This window comes from Chenopodium album, chromosome 9, assembly GCF_948465745.1.
Source record: "Chenopodium album chromosome 9, dcCheAlbu1.1, whole genome shotgun sequence".
NCBI classification, from domain to species: domain Eukaryota; kingdom Viridiplantae; phylum Streptophyta; class Magnoliopsida; order Caryophyllales; family Amaranthaceae; genus Chenopodium; species Chenopodium album.
This window is the reverse complement of record NC_137842.1, coordinates 68302312-68325569: the sequence shown is the minus strand read 5'-3', so window position 1 is coordinate 68325569 and position 23258 is coordinate 68302312. Positions and strand designations below refer to the sequence as shown.

The window sequence follows — 23258 nt, the reverse complement described above, 5'->3', positions numbered from 1 at the left end:
ATTAATCAATCTATCAGATGAAAAGTAAAAGTTATTAGCTTAGCTAAGATATTGACATAGGTTTTTTTTTCTGTGTATAATGTTTTATCCCAATAACAGCTCAATCAAATATGACTAAAACTCACTGCTAATTAAGTACAATAATAGGTTTTGCTAAGTACAACCACTAATGCTCTTTTTTCATAAAATCAACAAAAGGAAGCTAATGACTTTGCTCCTTAAGCAAATCCTAAGTACCTCATAACCAGTCATTAATGTTTCTAAATGGGCCTAATAACACCAAAAAAATAATGGTTTTGTCCATATAGGAAGAAACCCATAAGCCCAAAAAACATAATAATTGTCATTAACATTATCTACATTTTTAGCACTCCATAGAATTTTAATAATTATTGTCTTATGACTTTTAGACATTAAGTACCATATACTAATCATGTTTTTGAAAATGGTAATCTCTCAACTCATTTATCAATGAAGTTAAATCACAATATGATGAACCATTTTCTTCTATAGCCTTTCTTGCCATTTCCTTCAACTTCCTTGCCTTGTTTCTCCATTCTAGACCCTTATCGCCGTCCATTATCTTTCTGACCGCGTTCACTATGTTTTCGTGCTTCACAAGATCTTCTATAGAATGCACCACTTTCCACTTCTTAGCTCCAACAGGAGTCCCAATCTTTAAGACATGGTTCACCAATTCTTCGTTGTAGAATTGCTCAGCGAAAAGAGGCCATGTAACCATAGGTACACCAGCTGAGATTGCCTCTAGTGTCGAGTTCCACCCACAATGAGTCACAAATGCTCCTATTGCTTCATGCTGTAAGATTAGCACTTGTGGAACCCATCCTCCTATTACTAGACCTTTTCCTTGAGTCCTTTCCTTAAACCCTTGAGGCAACCATTCTTCACTCATTCGATATTTATCTTCCCTCACAACCCAAATAAATTCATAATCCAAATCATCCAGAGCCCTTGCAATCTCTTGTAATTGAGGCACTATCAAGTGAGCCAAGCTTCCAAAACATATATAAATCACTGAATTCGGCCTCTTCGAGTTGAGCCATTTTAAGCACTTATGTTCATCCAAGGAACACTCATCCTTTTGGCTCTTATTGCATAGTGATACGGGGCCTATATGCCATGCTCTCCTTCCTAATTGCTTCCTAAAGAAGTCGGCATAATCAGGTTCCAACTCATAGAAGCTATTGACAATCACTCCATAACATTGGACTTCCGATTCTTGAATCTTCTTATGCCTTCTCTTGAGTTCAGATTGCTCTCCTTCAACCAAATACTCTCGAGGAAGTTGTGACCTTGTTAGCATAATCTCGTGGGGAAGAAAAGGAACAACAAACGACTCATCATCATTAGAGACATTGTTGTAAGGCTGGTGCACCATAACCATCTCTTTAGTACAATGTGCAAAGAGGCTAATTCCATGGAATACAAGCCTAGGTATGTTGAACTTAGCTGCACACTCGGTTGCCCATGGGAAGAACATGTCGGCCACAAGACAATGTGGCCGCGTCTTCTCCAAGTACTGCTCGAGCTGATCTCTTAGCATCGATGCAGCCTTGATGAACTTCTCTGCCATGTCTAAAGACATCATGGCTTGCTCCAAATTCTCACATCCTTTGTACAACCCATTTTCTACTAAAGGAAACCTAAACACCTCGATTTCTATCATTGAACCTTCATTAATTTTCTTACTCTTTTCAATTTCTTTTGTGAAGAAGGGGGAGTTCAGAGGGGTGGTGATGATGGTACACTTGACACCGCGAGCTCCAAAGAGCCTCGCGGTGTCAAGTGTTGGGATCATATGGCCATGAGCCATAAATGGGAAGAACACTACATGAAGCTTACTACCTTGATAATATTCATTGACCATGTTTCTATTAACATGTAACAAATTGAAATGCAAGATTATTATGAAAGAGCAAACTATTATAGAGATTGTATTGATGTTATACGAATTAATAAATTTAATTTGATTAGTGACATTGTAAAGCTAATATGAAGTAGCAAAGTTGCCACGTGATAGAGTGAACAACATTATTGTGGAATCAAAGGCCAGTTGTTGCATGATCTTTTGTGAATGATTTTTTTGTATTATCTTAAATCTGATGATTGGTCTGTAATTATGCAAAACTTCTTAGTAGAAACAAAAATCCAGCTCGAAAGGTGCATTAGCAGCAGTATGAGAACAATATTAGTTTCATTAAAATAATATTTTCATGAAAACTAAGGTATTGAATTTTTTTCTCTGTCATATGGAATAAGTTTATTGTCTTTTGTGCTATATTAAACCTCTAAAATATGTATTAAAAATAAATTAAAAAAAAAATGAGTCGGGACTTTACTAACTAAGCAAGTTCCGATCATTTTATCATTATAACATGTTTTGTTTGCACGAGTTTGGATTAATCAATGATTATAACATGTTTGGACGAGTTTGGATTAATCGATGGATTGATGATTGATTGATCTAATCTCGGGTCTAAAAATATTGATGTCTAAAAATAAATATAAAACCTTGTATCTAGAAACGGAAAGAGTAAAAAAAAAAAAATACATGAATAATATTGTCATTATTTTGAAGGAAAGGTGGATAATTAATAATTATCAAATCAACCATTGTCTCCCACTAAGATTTTTTTCACCATTCTGTAAATTGGTTAAAGTTGCTCAAATTAAAGCATATCTTTTTGGACTAAAGAGCAATTCATATCAAGTCTAGCTACTTGCATAGTTGCATGTATGGAGTCTTTTTTTAGTGGGTTGTTTTTCTTTTCCTTTTTTTTAAACCCTTTTTTTCCCCTTGTCTTTTAACAATTGGTCGATTTTATTCATTAACTCTAAAATAAGTTATTCTTTTCACCTAATCAATCAAGGATGAAAATCAATTCACGGAAGAAATCACCCACGTTTTTTTTTTTTTTTTTTAATATTTTATACAAGCTACTAACCTCGTACTCGTATTTTTTTTAAAAAGTTTTAATGTTATACAAAATATTTATCATACATAGTAGGGTTGCACCCCTATTTTACCGACCACCAACTTTCTTGACAAGCTACTAGTGATTGAATGAAATATCTATCGTCTAGATGTAGCGTTCACGAACTCATATACACCTGCCTCACACAAAAATCTCACTAGAAAAAATATATACTCGTACAACCAACTAATTAAACCGAACATGTAGAGACGTCTACCAACGAGAATTTTCATCTTTTTAAACCAAAGTGGGCAAAATTATAAAAGAACACAAATTGGACACTACATATGGATTTTAAAATTATTACCAATTTGTTATTCATATTATTCATCGAGAATATATGACCTATTATACATACATTGGTACATACAATATTAGCTAATTAAATAGCTTGCACTTTGCTAGAAAACAAGGAGAGTGATTTTATTTCATTATTACTAATAATTTAGAGATAGGTAATGAAAATAGGGCTTGGGATAGGAAGTAATAAGCCCCTAAACAAGGGCATGCGATAAAAATATTACAATATATAATACATGAAAGATAGTTGCATATATTATATATAGCAACCTTATGATACATACATATATAATAACACCCCAGGCCAGCCCTCGGAATCACCTAGGTCTTGAATGAAACGTCGAATCCTCACCCAGTCCTACACCAATAATAATATTTATACTCCGTAATATATAGTGAATGTGCATGACTGCATCGATCACTTATTTATATGGTAGTTATAATATATGCTGAGGCTAAGACGGATAATTGATCAGCCCTTGAAGATGTTACATCGCGGTGTGGTGGTGCTGGCTTTGGATATGAAGGTGGCGGGTGTTTAGGCCTCTCTAAATTATCATCACTTTCTTTGTTCTTAAGATAACCTGCATATTATTCATGTATAATAGTAACATGGTTATGTTAGTCCTATTATTGTCTAACTAAGATTTTAATAGATTATATGATGCATTTTTACAATCATAATAAAAAAATATCTTTCAAAAAAAAAAAAAAAAAAAAAAAAGAATTAAAAGGAGTTGGACCCCCTTAGGGCCACAACAAATTATGTCCTTGGAATCAAGTTAGGTTTTTTCTTTTCTTTTTTTTTTTTTTTTGGAATCAAATTATTAGCTAGGTTGAGGATGAATTTAGGAGCCACATATATTTAATTATCCAATGAATGATTATTTATTAGCGTTTAGACGTATAATTAATTTATCAAATCACCAACCATAAATAAAATAATTTTAGGATACCTAGCATGGGTGAGTAGTCAAGCATGATTAACTTGTTGCTTGGTTTGGCTTGACGTTTATGAGTAAGTTTATAAGATATGACCACGATGACTAAACACGTTTATTGTGTAAACTCGTCGATCCTATAATTTATATAATGATAATGATGATTATACCTATTTTACCCTACTAACTTCTAATATCAATGAATTATAATACATAGTACAAAATAATTGGTCATTATATTTGAAAATAAATCTTATTATTCTGGTGTAGCTACCATACGTATGTATATATATTTAGTGAATGAGTGTATAGAAAATTACTTGCAACCATGACATCACGCTCCGGAGGTGCTGGCTTTGGATATGGTGGCGGCGAATGTCCTGGCCTCCCTAAAACTCTCAAAGTATTGCCGTACCAGTCGTGAGTACCCCCTAACATGCATACAAATTTGAAGAGTTATAAGGTTAAAAGGGCAAACATTATATAATCCTCCCTAGCATATTACAATATATGACTACGTACCTAGTTACCTTTCATATGTTAATTATTATTATTATTCGAGAGTAACTTCATTCGTTTTACTAGCCAAAATATTCAATGTCTATACTCGTATTAGACATACTTCAATAATTACTTTTTAAAACAAGTGGTTCGTATAAAATGAACAGGGTATAAAATGAGCAGGAAAAAAAGAGCATTAGAAATCATCTTTTATGAAGAATATGATAATAACATACGTCGTGCTTCATACTTTGTGAATAATCTATAATAGTTACCTGGAAGCCTAGCGGCTTCAACAACTGATGAAGACTTTGTTGAAAGGAAGGAGAAGAAGGACATGAGAATGAAAGTGGTGAGTAGCAAAGTTTTCATGATGAAGGTCGACATTATATAATATGAAGGACTAGCACAGTAGCACTAAGCTAAGACTCTTGTGAAGTAAAGAATGAGGCCTAAGGAGGTGTATTTATAGGTCAATTTTCACTGCATGTAAAAAATGCAATAATGTGCGCAAAGTAGGTGAATACATGCACATCAAATCCTGGTTGCATGCTTTTCATCACCAAAAAAAAATAAAAAAAAAATAAAAAAAAAAATTATGGTTGCATGATTGAACTTTTCTTTTCCTGTACGAAAGCAATTTAATTAATCATGCAATTCTCATTACTATATCACTCCATCAATTAATAGTACTTGACCTTGATATAAGTTTTGTTTATTATACTTTTTTATATATATTATATTGAAAGTTAATCATATAGTAATGTGTCCAATCACTTCAATGTAATATGTTGTATGTACGTGGTGCAATTTTATTCTAACATGATGGCAAAATTATACAGTTAAAAACTACGTACATGTCCATGACTTTAGTAATTACTACTTTGTATTAAATATACATAACCTTAACTTTAGGTTACAAGAGATTGAAATGAGACATGTCACATGTGCATTAATTAAACATTAGTGACATAAAAAAAACATGTGATTTTGTCATTTTTTGTTAAATTATTGTAGACAATATATTTAATACGGAGTACTTATATAGTTATATTTATTCTCTGACCGCACACATCACTAAAAACTTTATAGTACTCCCTTCGATTTTTAAAGTGCCCTGTAGGGTTGTGCAAGGATTTATAAGTATAAGAGTAAAATAATACGGAGTATATATGTCAGTATGCATGAATCGAAAAAAAAATAATTGGAAAAGTAAAAGAGAGAAATATGAATAAGGAACCTCTAGATATGACGTGAGAGGGAAAAAATATAATAAGATGATAGTGGGGGCAAAAGAAAAAGAGAGAAATACTAATATAATATAATGTGATTAGGGTTTCTAAATTTAGAAATGAGGCACTTAAAGAAAGGAGGGAATATTATGTTTTATCATTATTTTCATAAGAATCTTGCTAACGAGCACCCCCGGTTTGTTAGATTACCAATTAAAATATTTTCTAAAATGATATTAATTTGGTAATGTATGTCAAAATCATGTCTTTTCATAAACATACCATCATTTATACTTAAATTTCTTCCACTTCATATTAGTTGACACATTTTATTTAGGTGTGTTTGCCAATTTTTAACTTCAAATAATAATACCTTCAATTACTTGCAACAAGTAAAATATTGATATTTGAGAAATTAAAATTGACTTTGAGAATTTGAGATGAATAAAACAAGACCCTAGTCGACTACTATGTTTTTTCTTTAAAATAAATTACAAATTAAATCAAAATAACTTATATATGTAAATAGAAGAAGTATATTTTAAAAAAATAATAATTTAAAAATTAGAAGAAGTATATTTAAAAAAAAAAAAAAAAAAAAAAAAAAAAAAAAAAAAAAAAAAAAAAAGGCATTGTAAATGTTGTCTATTCAAGCTTTAACACATGCAACCTTAATTTCTAACACATAACACTACATAAGTTACCCCTAAGGGCTAAGATACATCATGTTGGGGTTGCTCATCTCAAGTCCCAAAATGGATAATTTATGATGTTGATGCATGATCGATGTATCATTGTATACAACTAGCGTGTCCAACGTACCAAAGAGTATTATAAGATTATGAAAGTGCTTATTAAAATTTAACCAAAGTAGTGATGTAAACATGCAATTAAGAGTAATTATAAGACGATGACTAAACATGTATCAAGATTGAGAAGGTTCAAGCATGCTTCATAAATCATAATAGATATGTAGTACATATTGAAGACTTTTTCTACCTTCTCTTTTTTTTATGTGGTTCGTCTTTATCCTTGCTTTTTTTAGAAATTTGTATCCCCTTCTCTTTTCTTCTTTTAGGATTCATTTTGATTGCTTTCTTTTTACACATTCGTGCTTTCATTTTCTGGTAAATTTAGTGTTATTTTTAGATAGATTTTTAATTTTTAATTTTCAATTTATGGTGATTATTATTATTATTATTATTATTATTATTATTATTATTATTATTATTATTATTATTATTATTATTATCATTATTATTATTATTATTATTATTATAAGAGGATATGTGTCAAAACTTTAATGCTCTAATGAGAAAATAATTTTTTATATTATACATTTTTTATAAATCAATTTGAATATGTCTATTTAAATTTGTGTTTTTCATTTTTGATATGACATTTGTTAATAACTGTCATTAATATGAACTAAGATCGAATTATAACCGTTACCATGAAATTTAATCATAAACAAATTGACATTAATTTAGTAGGTGATTAAAAACATTATTTGTACTCATTGATATTTCTAATGACAATATTAATTTAATTTTTTTTTATTAAATTCATGTCACGGGGTGTATTTAGTGTCCATTCTCAAATCAGTTTAAAAATACGATTATTTTGTATCAATAATTTAAGTTGAGTCATGTTTTGAGTCAATTAGTGTAATTTTGTTAGTTGTTTAACTCTTATGGATTTACATAGTTACATTTATATTACAAAAATTTAGCCCTGATAGAGAAAGTTTCAAGATCCGCCACTACCCTATAGTACTAACAAAATAATCATGATATTGGCCACACGGTGTGGCCAGTCACACATGTGAAGGTTTGTAATTAATTTAAGTATTGCAATGACGTGTAGTAAGCGTCCGATGAAGTTGAATATTAGCTTTGAAAATGTATGAAATATTGATCAATTACAATGACAACTTTGACATACATATTTTATTTAATTCGTATTAACTTATTTATTTTGTGAAACATGCATTGAGGTATCATAGGTGATGCATCGTCTTTAGTTACCAGTATATATAAAGTTCTTTCGTTTTTTACTTTAAAAGCGAGAATGTGTCACACCATAACATTACACTATCATAGAACAGAAAAGGAGATGTCTATTGCACCAATAAGTGCACTAAGCCACTAATACAACTACTGAACGACTTACTTATAAAAGTCTAAATTTTAAAGTATAATTTAATTATACTTTAATATGAATCTCCATTTTTTGACACATAGTATGAATCACCTTGGCATTATTAAGATACTAAGAGGAAATATATTTTTCAAAATTTCAATAGACGTAGACATACTTAATTTATAGAATGGCTCGAACAACTTAAAGATGGCAAGGTATTAGAAGAAAATCTCTCTTCATTTTTATTTTTTTATTTTAATACACGGTAAGATCAACTAGGCCTCAACCGAATTGCAATGCCCATAGGGGTAGGAGGATGGGATTTGTGTTTTATGAAAATTGAACCTCGGACTTCAAGGATCGATGCGAGGCGACCTCTAGACCAATACTCCAAGAGGTCCTTCTCGAAGAAGGAAGAAAAAAAATTTCTTCATGCAATACGCTCTAGGTGATTTTTAAAATATACAATGGATTTATTATATTAAGGCCAGGCCTTTGAAATACTCTATACTACTACTTCAATTCCTCCGTTTGATTTTATTACATATATAATTTACGAGTAGCTGTTTTTGTCGAAGCGTATGCACTTTCAAATATAGATATCTTTATTAAGTGAAAAATATGTAGTATGCATGTAATTTTGATTATAATAATAATATTTGAAACAATATTTTGAGATGAATCTAACAAATTTTTTCTTAACGCTGAAAAGTCAAAGTAACTTTATGTAAGTGCCCCAACTAAATAACTAAAAAGAAATCGAGAAAGTATATACATACAAATAATCCAATAGTAGGTAAAGGGAGATGAGAGAGAGTGTAAGTAAACTTTCAAATATAGATCATAGATGTATACTTATGATAAAGATGCACTATGTTATGTCTCTTACAAAGTGCCTAAAGCATTACATGTTGATTGAATAACTTAGTCACTAGTCATCCCGATTTCCCTATCTTCTGATACATACATGATTGCTACCTCACAAACTTTATAGGCACACATCCAGTACAAATTACAATTGCGAGGAATAATATAATGTACAAAGTATTTCATTTCGTAGATAGTATGAACTTAAAACTTGTAAATAATAATTCCGTGGGATTATTAATTATTCACCCCATTATTTTATACATTTTACATTAACATAACATCCTTTAAACACTTTTTTTAACAGTTAGTAATATAGATTTAATAAAATTAAAGAATTGTTTTGGAATAAATATTTTGACTTTCATACCATGAACTTTTTATAAATTCACCTTGAAATCCATCAAATCCATCCTAGGGTATTGTATTTAACTATGTACACTGTACTGTTTTGTATTAAACAAAGACTTTTCATAGTTAAGTTAGTCAACTAACCACACTAACCCTAAGATTATTTATGTAATTGTGTAACATTACGGTTTTATATATGTATGAGTGTCCGGCTCCCTATTTGGGTAGAGCCTCCATCTATTATTCACATGGTATCAGAGCCAAAAATTTCACCACCAATAATCATAGTTGGTAAAGATTGAAGCCCTTCATAATCTCAAAGTTATAAGGTGAAATCTTAATCTTAGCTGGGAAACAAGTACTCCGTATGAATTTCTCATATAAGGACAATGCATAGTGCACACATTATATTATTGGAAATAATAAAAAAGCATTAAGTCATAATAATTGTATTAGTTGTATATGTTATGCATGCATAGTATAGGTGTAATTTATACTAAATATATATAATAAAAATCTATTAAGGCAAACTTGGATAATTAATTACCACTTAGCAACATAATAGCTCTGGAGAATAGTGGTATTAAGTGAGGAGATTAACGACATCTTGGTCTATTTTATATAATATTCTCCAACTCTCAATAATATTATTGAACTAACAGATTTGATAATACATCTGGACAATCATACTCCGAATTCCAATTTACATGATTTTTATTTTTTAAATATGTTGGTGTTTGACTTGATTTAATTTTATTAAAAGATTATACAAATGTGGTGTTGAATGTTCGTTGCAACTAATTCAAAATTTTAGTTTCTTCATCATAAAAGTATTATTACTAAAAACAAAGGAAGTACGACTAAGAAAAATATTTTATCTTGGTGCATCTAAAGGAAGGTACATTATATTGACATAAGCACACAAGTGTATAAAAGAAACACTATCTATTTAATTTATTTAATGATATATGATTGAATTAAAACTTAAATTAAACAATGGTCTATTTGAAAAGGAAAATGCTTATTTAGTTGTTGGCTTTTTAAATTATGTGTTCAGCTAGCTAACATTCTAACAATTTTGTTTGGTAAATGACTTTTTATTTAGCTCATAAGCCAATGTATATACTCGTATGTTTTAATTTCGATTGACACATTGACTAAAAATAATATTTTTCTCATTAGTTTTAGTATTTGATAAATAAGTACAAAGTAGTTGACATAGAAGGTTGATTGATTAAAATCTTTTAATTTGAATGGTTGATTTACCTAATATCTTTTATTTCAAAATCATCAATATCAACATACACACAAAACCTACTGATAAGATAAGTGGTCAAACCTATTAAAGTCTAATTTAGTCAATAATCCAACAGTTTATGTCTATTAAACAAATTCAATTCAATGATTTTTCAACAAAACCCCTGCATCATGTGTACGTTTAAACATGATTACATATTTTGTTTGCTGGTAAAAGTTGACGAAGATTGAGATGTTAACTACTAATTCTACTATGTATTTAAAAAAAAACTACTAATTCTACTATGTATTTAATTTCAAGTTCAAGATTTTCATTATATTACTTTTAAAAAACAAAAAAAAAAAAAAAAAAAAAAAAAAAAAAAAAAAAAAAAAAAAAAAGTATGGTCCAAAATACTACACTGTAGCTAGCTATTAAAAGACGTATTATCTAGTTCAATTTTATATTTACATGGAGGATTGGAAGGACCGAAGGTGTAGTATGATACTTATATATAACATATATACATGTAGTTTTATAAGATGAATTAAGTGAAAAACTATCTCCGTTAAATGTTATGTGTAACTTTGGAATATTTTATATCGCACAAATAATACCCAAAGTTACACTTAACATTTAACGGAGGTAATATAAGGTTTTGGCCTTTATTACTATGGAGTATTAGTTTATAGGCCAAAGATTATATCAAATTATGTAATTATATGTTTATTACCTGATTTCAAATTATTGTTGAATTATGAAGTTTTGTGAATCATTATCAACAATTAAGAATCAATTTGTTTGACAACGAAAGTTCTTGTATATAATATGATTTTATAGATATGCTTATTGTATTCATATATATAATTAACATAACCCAAATTTGTGTGTTACATATTACACGTACGTAATATGAGTTTAGCCTTCAACTTACAATATAATTTGTTATTAGTGGACCACTTTGAAGTCTATTTAGCGTGCAATAAAAAAAAATTAAAAAAAAAAAAAGTACACTTATAGATTTATCATCGTCATTGGCGATCTTTGAAGATAGATATGTTAAGGATTAATAATTTATTTTCAAAATTCAAAGCCACGCTACTTAAATGTTAAAGTGTTAGTGTGTATTATGAGTAATTGTACTGTGTACAACTTGACTTATCTTAAAAAATGATGAACCGAAAGATTAAAATGAAATATATACAAACTATCATTACTAAGCTGTTAGAGATATGAAAAATCGGAAAATATATGTGATATATTTTCCGTATAGATATTGTTATGAGAATAATATATTTAGTATTATCTTATGTTAAGATATTATTTAGAGAATATATCATTAGGTTATATGGTATATCTTTTAGGAATATTATTTCCTATCTTATGAGCGTAGGTTTTGTATAAATACTCTACCTAACGATGAATAATAATAAAGCTATTCATTCTCTCTTTCTCTAATTTGTCATGGTATCAAGAGCAGGTTAAATCTTGGGACCGCTCACAAAAAAATTCCCCCCCCTACCGATGGGTTAGAAAGTTAAACCCACCGGTGGGATTCAAAATTTTGCTTCCGCTATGCAATATTAATACTCTTTAAATTTTTATTTTTTTTAGGTTGGTACACATTAATCATATGTGTATGTGAATTTTTTTTTTTTTTTTTTTGTGGGAGTATGTCAGTGGACTTCCTCCACTATAACACATCTTTGGAGATTAAGACATTAAATAGCGTTATGCTTGACGCAATTTTTTTTAAAAAAAAAAAAAAAAAATCGGCTCTCTTGTGTCAAGATATATTTGGTTCTCCTTGTGCCGTGAGACAAGGTTTGTGAGTTGATTCAAGCATGATTTTGCTCATTTGGATATGAGAGTGTGGTTTACTCTGAAAGACCAATAAAAGATTTGAGTGTGGTTTACTCTTGAAAAACCAATATTTGATTGGAGCTCGGTTTTGCTCTGGAAAAACCAAAAATTGTTATTTGCAGGTTCGAAAAGAATGACGTTCCTGTTTGATTGATGACTGATGAGTTCGAAAAGAGAACGTTTTCATCGTTGAAAAAGAAGAAACAAATAAAAAACTGAAGGCAACATCACAAGAGTGTGCATCTCGACTTCAACAAATTGAAGAATTTCCAATCGCACCGTTCGTGTTACTGCCGTTACGATTGCGGGAGGGTGTTAGAGATATGAAATATCGGAAACTATATGTGATATATTTTCCGTATAGATATTGTTATGAGAATAATATATTTAGTATTATCTTATGTTAAGATATTATTTAGAGAATATATCATTAGGTTATATGGTATATCTTTTAGGAATATTATTTCCTATCTTATGAGCGTAGGTTTTGTATAAATACTCTACCTATCGATGAATAATAATAAAGCTATTCATTCTCTCTTTCTCTAATTTGTCATAAGCCCTAATCATAACTTTAAGTAAATTTACTGTAATGAATATTATTACACCCATTTTTTTTTAATCACACCTCGATTCCTAAATAATTGCTCAACCGTCTGATTGCTATAGTCTGTAAAATGTATCTTAAATCATAATATTATCACATTTTTTTAGTAAAAAAAATTGATATTAAAATACTTAAAGTGAAATGAATCCAATAAATTTTCACATGAATACACGACTATACCATTTATTATCGTAGATCAGTGCAATGACGTAAAATGATGCAAATATACAATATTTGGGGAACAAAGGGAGGTGCAATTCGTGCAAAATGCTCGGACACATTGTGGCCCTAAGTCGAAACTTCTATTAAGACCCTAACATTAAAAACTAGGTCCGTAGTACGAGCTATGCAACATTTAGTAACATTGGCCCACATAGTCTAAACTTTGATTGGGCTAATCTAATCTTGGACTTGGCTCAAATTATTTAACACACATTCGATGGCTGAAATGGGCCTGATGTACAGTTTTGAAAATTTAACAATGAGTTTAGGACTTGTTTGGCATCATTTTTTGTTTTCAGTTTTCTGTTTTTTTGAAAACCAAAAACAAAAAACAAGAAAAAGGTGTTTCCACTTTTCTGTTGTCAGTTTTCAAAATTATCATGATTTTAATAAGTCTATATATTTTTTGATTCATTATGTGACATATATAATACACTTTTAAAAAACAAAAAACCAAAAAACAGAAAACCACAGCGATGCCAAATGAACCCTTAATGGTTTGTTTTATTTACCTTATTTTCACTTATTTTAAGTCTAATAAGTTTAGATTAGTTCAATTCAGGAAAAATAAGTTCAACTAAGGATTATTCAAGCTCAAATCACAACAAAAATAAGTTTTAATTAGTTTAGGTAAGTTAATATAAGTTAAGTTAAATTAAGATAAGTTCAGATAAGTAAAAATCAGGTGAATAGGACACACTCTAAAACAAAGTGGTAAGAGGCCTAAAACTATTTCGTATTATGTACAACCTTTCATGAGGCGATCAACCATTCGATATATGTATCCGAGAAGTTCAAACAAATTAAGCTATTTTTCGGCCAGGCAAACCTAAAGTTCAAAAGAGATCAAAAGGAAGAGAACCATTATCTCTTCTCCCTTGATAAAAATGCTAAGCCATTTTGAAACTACCATGCATTTGTTTTTAGGAAGGTATGCAATATTCGTGGTTAATCCGCACTATCTATATTGCCTCACTGTAAAGCATATTACAGTGAAAACATAGTACTTGAATTGGTATTATAGTGGACGATAATCAGGGTAATCATAATCCCAATAATTGATACGCCTTGTGCAAACTTAACCAAATTCAAATGCTTATATGATGAGCACCTTTAGGAATAATTTTAGGGTTGATTATTACATTGTGTTTCCAAAAAGCTTTGTTTTAGTGCTTAATTGACCCAACAACAAATAAAGATAAAGTTTTTTTTATCTAAATTACATTACTCTTTTGGTAAAGTGCTCTCTCCTAGTTTTAATTTTTGATGTTACTTTATTTGTGAAGACATTATTATGTTTGTCTGCTCATAAACTAATTAGCGATAGTACCCAAACTATAATTGATTAATAAATAAATTTGCTTAAAATATATGCCTTCATTGGACCGTTTCACATAAAAGCTCCGTTATGATCTCTAGTGGTACGGCCCAAATTCAGCATCTCTCTCGCCCTTTCTCTCTTTTAATGTGATCAACTTTTTATTAATCTCTAGTACATCTCATCATATCAGAAGTTTGTTACTGTAGTATAATATAGACGGAATTTAATCTTAGTTATTGAGTGCATACTAGTATACAGTATACTACGTACCATCTTTTATTATCTTTGTCGATTAGGCTAGTCGTCGTAGGGAGTATATAGCATCATATTAAATTTATTACCATATTCTAAATCGTAATCATAGAGTCTATAATATGTTAATGTTTACACCAACCAACCTAGTGAGGAGTTAGTGAGTTACTCTTCTATACTTTTTAGTTTTCACATTATGTGCATGATTTTTGTACCGTAAAATTCAGGTAAATAAAAAAAAATAATGTCTTACCTAGTGAAAAAAAAAAGGGTGTTATTTTTAATTTGTGTTAAGGTGATACCAGTGCTTAATTATCGCACACAATCAGTAATCATGGGTGATTAGATAAGATATTAAGATTTGATTAGAGATGCACTAATTATGTAGTGACTTTACTAAACATAAACCAGTGATTTTAGTAAGATTGCAAATTTGAAATAAAACTGATAATGAAATAACGCTCCAAACAAAACGCATGCCAACAGAAAATATAAGACTGTTGTAACTAACTTAAAAAAGTAGTCATAAAGTCTAATTATAATGTTACTGTTGCAAATTACAAAAAAGTATACTTTAATTTGGTAAGCACGAGATAATTTTGCAGTGATTTGAGTAGTAACAGTTGTAACAGATTATGAAGTCATGCTAAGTGCGGCTAAAGAGTGAAAAATATAAAGAAGACCAAATAAATAGGGCCAACCCCAAAACTTAAGGGTCCATGCCGGTTATTACGGAGTAAATGCAAGCTTGTCATTTCCCAAACAGACAGTCCAAGTCAAGTGTGTGTATCTTGTGCTCATTCTTTGTTTTCATGTCCTTTTCAGGCACCCATTGTTTACTTTGGTCTTCATAATCAATGCTTGGGATTAGGGTGGTTCTAGCCCAAGTTAGTCGGTTTAGCTATCAAATCGTGCTCGATTTGGTGTAATCTTGATGGCCCGTTTGATTAAAGATTATATGAATATAAGAGTATCACTAGTATGGATCAAGTACCATGTAGGATGTGACATGGTGTGCCTTGAACCATGTTTAATGTTTATGGTTGAGTGTGTTATTTATTACGTACTCCGTAATATTTAAGTGTTTTGATAGTGGGCATGATAACTATCTTGACAATTTGGTTATTCTAAAAATATATTATTGGCAACTTAGTAATGTGTATCATTGTATCTTTCTAAAACACCGGTGATAGTGGGAAAGTTGAGATGAATGCCCAAAACTTTGTTGAAATATGGTACATATCATGTCTTTTCTATTTAGGAAAATGATAAATGTGCAAACATATAAAAAGTACAATACAAAAAAGAAACCATGAATAATTAAGCTTTCTCTAACACAAATTGGCATGTATTTTTGTCATAATTTCTCTATCTTAGTAAGGAGTGGAATATCATTTCAGAAAATGCATATATTCATCATATTGATCATATGCATATAAAATCACCCTTCTATTTAAAGGAAAATATATGTCAATACTTCATATTGAATACGGAGAATGTATCTAGTTATCTCGTATGATTCTCATATGAGTTGTTTTCTACTCATAAATACCCGAAAACAATACTAACCATGAAACCAATAAATTTAAGAAAGCATGATCCACAATTGTTACATAAATGATCGATATTTGTAGAATTCTATATTACTCGATCTTTACACTCTAAAAAAAATTACGGAGTACGGAGTAACAAATGATCCACAATTGTGAAAGCTAATTAATTTTTTCAACTTCTAATTAATTTTAAAACTCCTTTTCATCGTTATAAAACCAATATACGTAGTAATAAGTAATAACGAAGGTAATCCTAAAACCTCTATATGCTACGGAGTTCTCCGTATTAACCTACCAAAATACCACAAGCTTCCACGACCCGAACCTCATAAATCACAAGCAATCCGCATTGAAGTCGGGTGATATTAAACCCACATCCCCAATTTCTCCCTCACCCTCCAACACCAAGGATTTGCATTCCATTCATTCCGACCCCCCAAAATCTCCTCCGTAATTCCTCTCTTTCTCCCTCATTTCTTCAAACCCACAATCCCAAAAAAGCAATTAATAAAAACAAACCCAAGAAAAAGAAATTAAATATACCCTTCAAATTTCACCCCTTTATATACCACTCTACTAGTACAACCGATCCAAAAAATAAAATAAATTCTCCAATTCAAATTCCCACCTTATTTTCTCTCTCCTCTTTACAATGAAAACCACCCCTAAACTCATCGTCTTCCACCCTTCCCTCTACAAACAATCCTCCTCCACTATCTCGTCGCTATCATTACCATCCTCGCTATCACACCGTCTATGGGTACTCGTATTCTTCACTCTCTTCACCTTCACATTCCTCCTAACCGTTTTTAAAAACACCACCCTACCACCCCCAACACCGCCCACCACCCCATCAACCACCGCCAACCACCAATCCGCCGCCGTCTCCGCCGCCCTCCTCCACTACGCCTCCATCTCAAACACCACCGACCGTATGACCTCCGGCGAACTCTCCGCCGTCGCAACCGCCCTCCGCCGCTGCTCTCCGCCGTGCAACTTCCTCATCTTCGGCCTCACCCACGAAACCCTTCTCTGGCGAGCCCTCAACTCCGGCGGTCGCACCGTCTTTCTCGATGAAAACGAGTATTTAATCTCGAAATTCGAGCAAAACTTCACCGATTTCGAAGGTTACGACGTTCAATACACCACCAAAGTCGGAAAATCAGCCGAACTCATCGAACATTCTAGAATCCACCGAAAGGGTGATTGTAGACCAGTACAGAATCTCCTCTTTTCCGAATGTAAATTAGCGATTAACGATCTTCCGAATCATTTGTACGAGATTTCATGGGACGTAATCTTGATCGATGGTCCAAGAGGGTACTCGGCGAAGATGCCGGGAAGAATGGCGGCGATATTTAGCGCCGCCGTGATGGGGCGGAGCAGGGGAGGAGAGAGAAAGTCCGGTAAAAGAAAAGGGACTGAGATTTTTGTTCATGATTATGGGAGAGAAGTTGAAAGGGTTTTTAGTGAAGAGTTTTTGTGTAAGGAGAATTTGGTGGAAGTTAGAGACTCTTTGGCTCATTTTGTGGTAAAAGAGATGAAGGGTGAGAGTTTTGAATTTTGTATAGGAGAATCAAGCAATTCTTCTTGATCATCATTATAAATTATAATTATATGAATTGATTAAGAGTTATAGTGGTAGTCATGGTAGATATGTTACAAATTTATGATATACACCCGGGTGTATAGTATATCTAAGACGTAGTTTATGTTATTTCTTCTCGTTTTTTTATTAGAGGTTCATTGTACGGGGATTAGAGGTAAGTACAGTCGGGTGTACATAGTTATCGGTCTGAAGAGAGGTCAATTATTAGTAATCAGAGTGATGTAAACTGTGAAGTAAATTAAATTAAATTAAAGTACGTTTTAATTTTGTTTGATGAATGAAAGATTGAAAATTGGAGGAATGTGAATTGCAAGATATGTATGAAGTGGGGTCAAAAGATGTGGACTAGCAGTATGAAAATGTACTAGTTATTGTGGCATGGTGGTGACAGTAGAAAATGAGAACTGATAATTTGAATCATGTGTTGTACTCGTACACAGCTACACATGGGTAAGGGATTGAAGCCGGAATAATTGGGGTTCAGGTTATTACTTCAATGAATGTGATAAGGTTGAACTTACAAATGAAATCTTGCCTTTAAGAAGAGGGAATATATTACCTTAATTCACAGATATTTTTCTTGTCCTGATATTGATTCTTGTTATGAGTAAAGGTAAGAACAATATAATTTGGACTAATACAGACTTACATAGTGACAGAATAAAGAGAGTACTCGGTAATTATTTAGGTTTGTACTTTGACATAGTGGTTTATACTCGAGACAACGGAGTATATTTCAAATTTAACGAATTCTATATTTTCTTCGTCCCGCTTAAATTCTAGCTTTGAAATCCTGTTTAGAATTTTTTGTCTATTTTCTATGCTCTTTTTTATTGCGTTATGTACACTCTAATATGTGTATTTTTAAGCACGTTCATGTTTTATATACAGCCAGAATATATTTTCCATTATCTTGAAAATGTATCTTAATTTCTCTGTTTTGGTCTATTCACAACAGTTTTAAGTTCATGCATCTCTGTCACAAAAGTGTAGTCAGTAAACCTTAACATTTACAAGTACTTCGTAAGTTGTTAATGCATAGAATAACATATAGATTACGTAGCAGTTTGTTGTGTGGGTCTTCGATGTATAATGTGACAAAGCCTCATGAAATATGTTGCTAAAATTCTTCCAGATCCTTGAAGATCATGCGTTGATAAGGTGCCTCAAAGGTGCCTAATATAATATGGATCAAATAGGTAAATAATCAAAATTAAATTAATATAAATTTAATTAGGAGTACGTAAGTATTTAATTGCTCATGCCAAAGTCTTGGGTGGCGCATGAAACAGCCCTCGTGAAGTGGCCTGGGCTATTTACTCATTTATTTCTGTATGTGCTACGTTTGGTGGTGTGGAACAGTGCTTATATATTATACTACCTCTGCAGGCTCCGCTTCGCATTATTTGTATCAAAGGAATATTTTATATCTCATAAATAATACCCTTATGTTGCGAGTAATGCGAAACGGAGATAGTATATAGCTCAGGGAATATAAAAGGCATACGTAGCACATTTACGAGTCACAAATTCTATTATACATCAAGGCATATTAAAATTAGGGAAATGTTATACATAGCCCTTAGGGCTACATATAAGCATTAAATTTACACTTGAAAATCGTAAAAAAGTTAAGAAATCATCAAAATATAAACACTAATAACACTGATTTACCCGTGTTTTTGTCATGAATTCCTAATTTTATACAATTTTCAGTATATTTAATGCTTATATATATAGTCCTTAGGGCTACATATAACATTTCCCTTAAAATTAAAACATTTTTCCTGTCAAAAAAAAAAAATAAATTAAGGCAATTTTGGTATATTAGTGGTTAGTTTACGACTTCACGATACATAATACAATTCTATATGTGTCATGCTTAGAGTTACATCAACAATATGAGTTAGACTAGAGGTCCTAATAACTTCCTAATATTTGTATTCTATAATTTGCATAGAGCGTGTTTGGCGCTAGCTTTTGAGTAGCTTTTAGTGGTGGAGGTAGATTTTATTAAAAGCTAGGATTATTAGCTTTTGAAATTAGAGGTAGCTTTTAAAAATTTAATGTATAGTTTTAAAAATAAAATATTGATTCTTAAAAGTAACAGCTAGTCAACCACTACTTTATCGAACAATCATACCTAAATTATCTTTTTTTCACAGCTAGCAGCTTGTTGACAGCTAACAGCTATCTCCACTGCTCAAAGCTATCTCCACATCTACAGCTACCTTCACGGCTATATTTTGCCGAACATGCCCATAATCAAGAAGCTAAATTTAAGCATTAAGCACTAATGTAATGCACAAAATACAGTTGCTAGCTTCTTTCTTTACGTACACTTTGATCTTGATTTCTTGAAAGTCACAACTCACAAACATGAAATAAGATAGCCCACATACACAACTGGATCATGTGTGTTAAGCAGACATCTCACAGCTTTAGCTACCTAAAGAAGCCATTTTTTCTTTAGCTTTGTTTTTAACTTTTAAATATGAGCTTAATTAATTTGTTTTTCTGCTTTAAAAGGAAATGAAGAAGCTGAGATCACGTGATTCTATAAAGACATGCTTGCTTCCTACATACTCCCTATAAATCAAAGTTTATTATAGCTAGTTCCAATTTTTGAATTAAAAAAATGACTTTATTTAACTTTAATTAGTAAGATTTAATCGACTATTATACAATCAATCAATCAAAATTATAGTAAAAACATCTATCTCTTTCGAACATTTGAGAATGTAGCTAGTCTAAAGTTTATGATGTGTACGTACAGTATATGTTCTATTTCTTGAACTACAATTTGTAGTTATTTCAAACAATATTACAAAACTAATCACTAATCAGTCAATTCATTATTAATTATTAGTTAAATTATCTACAATAAGTCAACCAATTATTTCATTGATTAGAAGAAAGAGGTCTACTTCACAAAAATGTGGGAGACATAAAAATTTAATTGGTGTTTTTTTGTTTTAGAAAAATCGGTAATTAGCCGACCATTAGACGAGACTAATGTGATGGTTAAATTGTACTCCGTAATTATTATACACTTAAAACTGAACATAAAATGGATTATCAAACAATCTTAAGATAAATCGTAAATTAAAGTTCACTATTTTCATAGTAAGTTATAAATATTAGTCTCACATCATTTTTTATAATTTAATTGCCTCACATTTTAGTATAGTTAAATAGGCAATATGGTAGTTAGCATGTCTATACAAGATTTTTTTTTTTTTTTTTTTTTTCCTTTTTGTTCTTATTAAGTTTTGTCATTTTAGTTTAGTTTTTGCATTTGAGAGAAATTTTCTAACTAACTTAAAATGATTGTAGTAGGGTGTCGGTGATGGAAACTACAAAGTTTGAAAATGTTCTACTATTATCATCATACAAAACATTTATTTTGGATAAACATAAGTAATATATAACTCATCTCTTAACTCTTTATCTAATTAATATCTACACTTCTATATTAATACGCACGTCTTATATTTTTTAAAAAATGCTAAACCTACTCACATACATACACACGGTTTAATATAAACATATTGAAATGAATATTATAAGGTTTATCTTAAAAATAAAGCAATTTCATTACCCACTTAATCAAGCAGATTTCGTATGGTAAACTGTCTAATTAGTAATTCAAACAAGTAGACTAATATTGTTAACTCAAACTCGCTCATTTGGAAAACAAAATTCTTATATCGAATTAACTTTTGCCAACTCTAAATTAGCAACTATTGTACTATTGCGCAAAATGCGTACATGTAATACACGATGGGAAAACGGGCGCGCATAATCAGTGGTGGTAAATGCAATTGCAATGGGTCTAAAGAAAAGTGGAAAAAATGAAGTTTCTTGGGAAGCAATGGTGGGGTTAAGGTCAGACGGATATCATGTGATCTTCGAATTCTCGCCATTTATCACAAACTCACTTACTTACATAGTGACGATGATGTAATATTATTAATATAAAGGAAAATGCTATATATAGCCCTTAGGGCTGCATATAAGCATTAAATTTACATTAGAAAATCGTAAAAAGTTAGGAAATCATAAAAATATAAACACTAATTACACTGATTTGCTTGTGTTTTTGTCATGAATTTCTAATTTTATACAATTTTCAAGTATGTATTTAATGCTTATATATAGCCCTTAGGGCTACATATAGCATTACCCATATAATAATACTCTTTTTATGAAAAAAATAGTAGGTGTACCTTTGTAATATCACGTGTCCCACATGACCAAATGCCGTACATGTAGCCCTAGAGATAACCACTCGTTACAAATGGAGGGCTAAAGAAGTTAGAGAAGAGTGTCGGTGAAGAAAATGGTTTAATTTTAATTCACCTAAATGTGATGTTGCTCTTAATAACTGTTGCGTATTGTACTGGACCATAGTCCATGAGACCATCACCATTTATGGGTCCATTCCTAAAACATGCGTAGTTTCTTAGTAAAAATGTGATTGTTGCAAACGAAACTTAGTTTTGTACGAAGTTTTATGTGACGATAATTGATTCTAATTCTACTTGCATTTCTTTTTAAATTAATTGCAATGTTTGAAATTTTAGTTGAATAGATGGAGAAATTTCATTCGGACTAATCTATATTCAGAGTAGCTTTTACAAAAAATGATACTTAAGTTGGTCGTCGTACACACATACGGTCACACCCACACCCACACGGCCACACCCACACCTGTACTAGGGTACCTGGTAGTCTGGTACTAGGGAGGGTACTACTTTGCTAAATTATAATATAACCAAAAATCTGGTACATCAGTCCATATTACAGACTAATCTATATTCGGGCCAATTACAATGACGGCCCAATTTGGTTAGTTTCAAGTCAAGCCCAACTACATAATCCAAATTCAGTCCATCAGCCCTCTGAAAAACTGGAACAGAGTCTTGTTATATGATTGCAAATTACTACGGAGTACTTTGTATTATTATTATTGCCCTCACTCTTTACAACAATTAAAAACCCTTCCAAAAAGTAATCGATAATTATTTTTAGAAAAATGATAAAGCCTTAAGACCTATGTATAAGAATTAAGAAGCTAAAAATGAAATACATAGTAGTATTAGGATAAATTGACATTAATTACAAGAAAACAATTAATGAGAGCAAACCTATTGCAACCTTAATTCAATTTTAGGAAGTGTATGCTTATATATAACCCTAAAGGCTACATTAATTACATTGGATATATTTCGATAGAATTCAGAAAAATTAGTCCAGAATCG

General features: G+C 31.0%; 2 protein-coding genes and 1 pseudogene across 2 annotated transcripts; 1 reads left to right on the top strand and 2 right to left on the bottom strand.

Annotated features, from left to right (window-relative positions):
• Window positions 1-219: 219 nt before the first annotated feature.
• Window positions 220-1931, bottom strand: LOC145560324 (scopoletin glucosyltransferase-like). The gene has a single exon (XM_081621580.1). It carries the CDS (start codon window positions 1886-1888, stop codon window positions 428-430), a length of 1461 nt encoding a protein of 486 aa, XP_081477706.1. The 5' UTR covers window positions 1889-1931; the 3' UTR covers window positions 220-427.
• Window positions 1932-3402: 1471 nt separating this feature from the next.
• Window positions 3403-5186, bottom strand: LOC145560323 (uncharacterized). Its single transcript, XM_081621577.1, has 3 exons — window positions 5014-5186; window positions 4558-4668; window positions 3403-3880 (listed from the first exon to the last, which is right to left on the bottom strand). The coding sequence occupies exons 1-3, from the start codon at window positions 5123-5125 to the stop codon at window positions 3723-3725; spliced, it is 381 nt and encodes a 126-aa protein (XP_081477703.1). The 5' UTR covers window positions 5126-5186; the 3' UTR covers window positions 3403-3722.
• Window positions 5187-16965: 11779 nt separating this feature from the next.
• LOC145560322 (protein IRX15-LIKE pseudogene) lies at window positions 16966-18029 on the top strand (annotated as a pseudogene).
• Window positions 18030-23258: the final 5229 nt, after the last annotated feature.